We start from the raw sequence: 6,365 nt of genomic DNA, 5'->3' as shown, positions 1-6,365 counted from the left end.
AAATACTGTGATGCAATATCATGCAAAGTAGTTAATAAAACTATGAAAACTTTCAATTGAAAATGCTTTCAAAGTTGCCATAGGAAAGTTATGCATGCAAGTTTTTGACAAGGCTCCTTTGCTTACATTTCTTCATTGAAAACTTCTATATGTAAAATCTTGACTTTTGCATGAAAGATGGTGCACTTTAATACTTTAGCATTGTCTAGCCATTAGGGAGGGTAATTTTCAAACAATCTGCATCGTGGTAAAATCTGTGCGAACATTGAACATTGTACATGCAGACTTCACTGAGGATTTTCAAAGCGAATGGATACACATTTGTTCGCTTTGAAAATTTAAGGATAAGTGGCCAGGTACCCATGGCAATTCATTTGCATAAAGGTACACTTCCTCTTCAGAGGGTTCAACTTATGGGCTTGCATTTATGCACATACTTCTTGAAATCAAAAAGCATGTGGGTAAGTGCCAACTCCACCCTAACTCCACTCTCCAGTATGCTTCTGCTCAATTTGCATAAAAATACACACAAAGCTGGGTTCTGTGCATACTTTTACATGAACAGAGCCCGGGCCAATTTTGTAACCACCATGAATGTGCATAAAACCAGATATGCATGAATACTAGCTTTGAACAGGCCCCCTCCCCCTCCCCAGTAGGGTAAATGCTATATTTGTTTAATAGAAAATATCATCATACTAACAGAAGGGATTTGCTCCTAGTTTAGCAAACCAAGATGTTACTTAATGGATTATAAATGCATAACAACTATGATTAAAAGAGTGATGTAATTGACAGAGCTCCATGATTGTTATGTGAAGATTAGATCAAAAGATAAAGAAAATAAGTCAATGCAGAGACTTGTTTAGCAGTGTTAAAACATCTGTAACAGCAAAATGTTTAAAAACTTGAGGCCTGGATTTATCAAAATGCACTAAATATTGCATGTGATACAAAAATGAGAGAGAGAGATAGGCCATAATGCTTTCACACTAGATAGGTATTTATATCTCAATGGGAAGCCCACCTAGTAACTCGAGGTGAGGTTTAGGTATTAGTGTAGGGATTAGGGGCCACTTTGACATTCAAAATGAGACGTACGAACAGCACAGTGCTCTCTTGTGAAGATGTGAGGACCTTCGGAGTGAGGAAACTCAGCCAAAGATGAGATTTGTGCAATATTCTCTCAACCTAGCTTGATGGACTCTCTACCTGGGTAACATCAAGCTAGGTGGAGAGAACATTGCATAAATCTCATTTTTGGCTGAGTTTCCTCACTCCAAAGGTCCTCAAATCTTCACAAGAGAGCACTGTACTGTTCGTACGTCTCACTTTGAATGTCAAAGTGGCCCCTCTCCATACTACCCCTAAGTCCAGAATAAGAGCCCCCTGACTCAGCTTTTGTTTATACTAATAATTTTTCTTCTGTCTCAAGCCTTTCCTTCCTTCCAGCAGTCTATGCTTCCAAGTTTACTTTCCCTGTTAAATGTAACTTTGTTCTTCCTGTTCAACCTATTGTTTTTTGGTTACTGTTCATGGTTCAGTTCCCCAGTTCGATGTAAACCGATCTGATATGGTCTCTACCATGAAGGTCGGTATAGAAAAGTGTTAAATAAATAAATACATTAATACCTAAACCTCACCTCAAGTTTCTAGGTGGACTTCCCATAGAGATATAAATACCTATCTAGTGGGAGGGCATTATGGCTAGGTTTTCTCTCTCTCTCACATAGCTAGGCTGGCTCTACAGGAGCACTAACAAAAACATCACAATGTGCAATAAAGCCCTATCACACAACCCAACACTAATGAAAAAGGTACAGCTAAAGCTGCACAATAGGGCTTTACAAACAGTGAACTCCTCCTCTTTTTCTGATTTGCATTGCACCATATGTTATGGTGCTATCACATGCATTAAAGATGCTTAACGCATGCGAAAATGCTATTTGATAAATGACCCTGTCAGTTGGTAATAAGAAGAATGCATTGATTTTATGACCACTGAGAAACTGGACAGACAGCTGACAGTTGAGATTAATGTGGACAATTGCAGGGTAATGTATTTGGGGAAAAGAAAAGAAGGTGCAATATGGTTGGAATAGGGGGCATTCCATAACTCGGAGAAAAAGACAGTTTTATGTACAATTGCCTGAACATTTTGCTTCTTTTAAATCCTCTTTCCAGCTACGACAGCCATTACAGCATTCTCAGCCTCAACAGGCCCGAGAAGCACACGCAATGCTTGGAATTTAATCCAGATCAATTGCATGACAGCATTAAGCTTCCTTAATTATGAATGTAAGTACATCTGGACAAAATTGTTCTCACTAGGGTTACCAACTGGTTCCTGGTCATCTGGATAGGTTGAGGAAGTCTTGATTTTATTCCACTGCAGAAACAGACTTGTTGTTACAATCGACATTGTTTCAAGAAAAGTAGAACTACAAGTCCATAGATATAATGGGGTGAGGGAGGGTGCAAAAGAGGGACGTGCAATTTATTTAGGTGGCAAGGAGCCAGGTAGTATTTCTAGTGATGATCCCTATGAAATCCCCATGAGGGCATCATATCAAGACACGTCATGTTTTCTGGATGGCACAAACAGCCGAAATGCAGACTCAGGCAAACAGATTTTTGAAAACAGGAGTTATGCCACAACAAAAGCGGCACACCTAGTATTCCAGCAAAATGAAAATCTATTAAAAAAACAAAACCAAATGAAATGTACATGGACAGGGAATAAGATTAAAAGAAGAAGAAACAGAGCCAGGTGGCATTTTGTGCAAGATAAGTGATACTAATGCTTGCAAATGCAATATAAATATATCATATTTTACAAAGCAGGTCTTTACCTCCTTAGTCAGGTTGTATACCAGTGTATACATCAGTGGCGTACAGTCAACTCTAAGTGTATAGTTCCCTGAAACACAGAAACCTGAATATTTAGAAAAATCAACATACACCTCAAGAAAATCAAACCTGCCTAGTGGAATTCATTTTCTCCCTCTTTTCATCATTTTCATTTTCTCCATAATGCCTATCCAAAAGCATTTATTTGAACACACTAATGACTTTGAAGCCTCTTGATAGGAAGACAGAAAACTGGACTTTCCTCTTCCCCTTAGAGATATTTCAGGAACGGATCCTCCAAAAAGAGGATAACTTTCAAACAACTGCGCATGGTGGCATATATGGCCGTGCATAATTATACTATACTATTTTATAACCCATGCAAATCACATATGGGAGCATTATAAAATATGTGTATTTGTACCCCGCCATATATGTGCATATCTATGTTTACGTGAGAATGCATGCAATGCAATGGATGCACTTACTTTTCCTACTTATTTTAAAAATATATGCACATATATTTTGCACGCAAAAGTAAAGACAATCGTGAAAACATTCACACATTAATGAAATTAACCAGTTTACCGACTGTCCACCAGTTCTCCCAGTCCTTCTCCAGGTCATTGAAACCCTCCTGGTTCTTCAGCCTGAACTCCCCATAGTTTACCCAGACATGTCATCAAATCAATACCACACAATAGTCATGTTTAATATCACTTATGCCAAATAATTAGCAGGTGTAAAATTAGACAAGTAGCTTGGCACATGTATGCACATTAGTGTCTTTTAAAATAGCAACTAAAAATCCTGATTTTAAAAAGCATTAATGTGCTTAAAATTGGATTTTATATGTGTAAATGCACTTTATTCCTTTAAGTGGGCTTTTGAAAATTCCTACGATATACACCACTGAATTATGCATAGGATTTACCCACATAAGTGCACTTTATGCAAGTAAATGACTTTTGAAATTTGCTACAATAGTAGCTACATTTACAGTTGTAAATCCTTTTGAAAATTACCCCCAAAGGGGTGAATTTTAAAAGAGTTGTTCGCGTTAAAAGACCCATATAAGGGAGTATCTGGGTCAAGCGTGAGCGACTCGGGTTTTAAAACAGCCCAATGATGTGCTTATATGCCCATGCATGAACAACCCGATGCGCAGAAAAAAGGGGCAGAGTCAGGGCACATCAAGGGCATTCTGGGGCAGGGTCAACATTTACACTTGTAAATCCATATTTTAAATCCAGCGGCCACAGCACGCGTCGGGCTGCTAGCCGCGCATATTTATTTCTGCTCTTGATGAGGTGTAAATACCACTGGGTGAGGAGTCTGACTAAACAGGGGGGAGTACTGGCTGAAGAACCAGAGGGGTCTGGATGACTTCGAAAGAAACTGGGCAAACTGGTGGACTAACAGGTAAAACTGGGAATGTACTTCGCACGAACATGTTTAAAAATCCGCTTACCTGCGGGAGTTAAAGTTGACAGGACCTAAGGGTGATATGCGAACGACATTAGCTTGTGTAACCCCTTAAAATTAGGAGTCTAGATACACGCAATGGGTGTATTTTAAATCTTGCACGTGCAATGGTGCTCCTGATTTAAAATTCCAGCCTATGTGCTCTCGCACATGTACATGCATACGCACATATATGGGTGTCCAGATGCTCATTTTAAAGTTACCGTCTACATTCCAGGGACCTGTCCTGGAATGCCCCTAGACTTCCCTTTTAAACGCACATATACGCATGAGCAAAAGTTAAAATATGCACATATTTGTGACTTTTATAAAATACGGAATACACAATTAGAGGCTACTTACACGCATATATTCTAATTTACAGGCATGTAAAGCTTTAAACTTTCACCCCAAATTGTTAAAAATTAATATCAACCTGAAACGCATTTGAAATTGGATATTCAAAATTAAATGGAAAGGTGCTACAAAAAACCAAAATGGTCTTATGTGCAATCCAATGTTTAATAATTCTTGCAATAATTGTTCTGGGCGACATCAGGCATTGAAATGAAATGAAATGAGCTTTTCAGCTTTTCAAACATTTTGGAAGGCAACTTTCAAAAGTCATTTACTCGGGTAAATTGACTATCTGAAAATTGCCCACCCATTCAGTGGGTAAAAGTAGACACGTGGATTAACAATGCACTTAGTTTTAACTACTGGAAAAGTAGGGGGTCTCAGATGCAAGGTTAGGTCAGGGGAAGAAAACAAGGAGGCCAATATTCAAAATGGTACTTGGCCAGATAAGTCCTATTCAATGGCGCCACTCAGCCAGATAAATAGGACTTATCTGGCCAACTGGCTAACTCTGATATTCAGAGTTAGCCAGTTAATTTATCAAGCTAACTCTGGTCAGGCCACAGGGATGTTCTAAAGTTAGTCTGATAAATATATGTGGCTAATCTTAAGATAGCACCACTAAATATACAGTGCTAGTTAGCTGAAAAACTTTATCTAGCTAACTAGCAGAGTTACACAGCAGTTGGATATGGAACCCATTGTGTTTATTTTTGTATGTTCAAATCTACATGCGTTTTGAAAAAAGAGAGACAAATCTCTCCTGTTGTGTTTTCCCTAGTCAATTTTCAAAGCGATAGTATGGGTATACTGTCCCTTTCAGTTCTGGTGCAAAATCCATGGAAAAATGTACCCCCAGCCTGCAAATATCTGCAGATATTTGAAAATTGCCCCAAATGGCTTCAGTTGGAGAGCTGTATATTAGCAGTGAAAATTGATATCCATTCATTGCAAGTTGTCCATTTATTGTAAGAATTTTTAAAAAAAGCTTATGATAAGGTACTTCTATCCTCTAAAGTGGCTTTGGGGTTTTATCATTGTTTGCAGAATGCACCTACTGGGGCCTTCCACCATTTTCTTTCTCTTTGGAAATCCAAAAACTGACACCATCAGTTGAAAGAATGTGCTGCAGTGATACCACTGCATCACCTTCTTTCCAAGTGGATGGCATCATTATGATGTATAGCCATTGGAATGTATGGCTGCACATCAATATGGAGCTATCCACTCCGGAGGAAGGTGCCATAGAGGCACAACTGTAGCGTGTCCTTCCAGCAAAGGGCATCATTTTTTGGCAATCCAAGAAGAAAGATGTTGGAAGGCTTGGTCCTGGGTCTCTGGGTTGGGCTCTGACATTGGGCCTGAGTTAGGCCCTCGCCTCGGCGACAGGACCTGGCTTTGTCAAAAGGATTCAACCTTAAACCAGACTTCGGCATCAAGCCTGGGTTGAAGCCTGGGCCTCAATGATGTGACCTGGCCTTGGGCCAGGCCCCAACATTGGGTCTCGGTCTTGACGATGGGACCTGGGCCCCAGCATTGGGGCTACGTCCTGGAACCAGGCTGAGGTCTGATCGCACCAGTGACCCTTTTTTTTAAATGTATGAACTACGAAAATACCCAAAGGCTATTTTTTGGTTAATTTCATTTGGAACAAACTGAAAATGGCCTCATATGTCATGTCATATGCATTTATT

At 39.4% G+C, this 6,365-nt stretch overlaps 1 protein-coding gene across 2 annotated transcripts in view; it reads right to left on the bottom strand.

Moving 5' to 3' along the window:
* Positions 1 to 6,365, bottom strand: part of LOC115091933 (putative N-acetylated-alpha-linked acidic dipeptidase) — a 126,609-nt gene that overhangs the window by 29,121 nt on the left and 91,123 nt on the right. For both annotated transcript variants that reach the window (XM_029602296.1, XM_029602295.1), the window contains one exon: positions 2,853 to 2,920. In XM_029602296.1, the coding sequence (XP_029458156.1) occupies positions 2,853 to 2,920 (68 nt within the window). The remainder of the gene's footprint in view (positions 1 to 2,852; positions 2,921 to 6,365) is intronic.

This window comes from Rhinatrema bivittatum, chromosome 5 (assembly GCF_901001135.1).
Source record: "Rhinatrema bivittatum chromosome 5, aRhiBiv1.1, whole genome shotgun sequence".
NCBI classification, from domain to species: domain Eukaryota; kingdom Metazoa; phylum Chordata; class Amphibia; order Gymnophiona; family Rhinatrematidae; genus Rhinatrema; species Rhinatrema bivittatum.
This window is presented reverse-complemented; position numbering and strand designations above follow the sequence as displayed.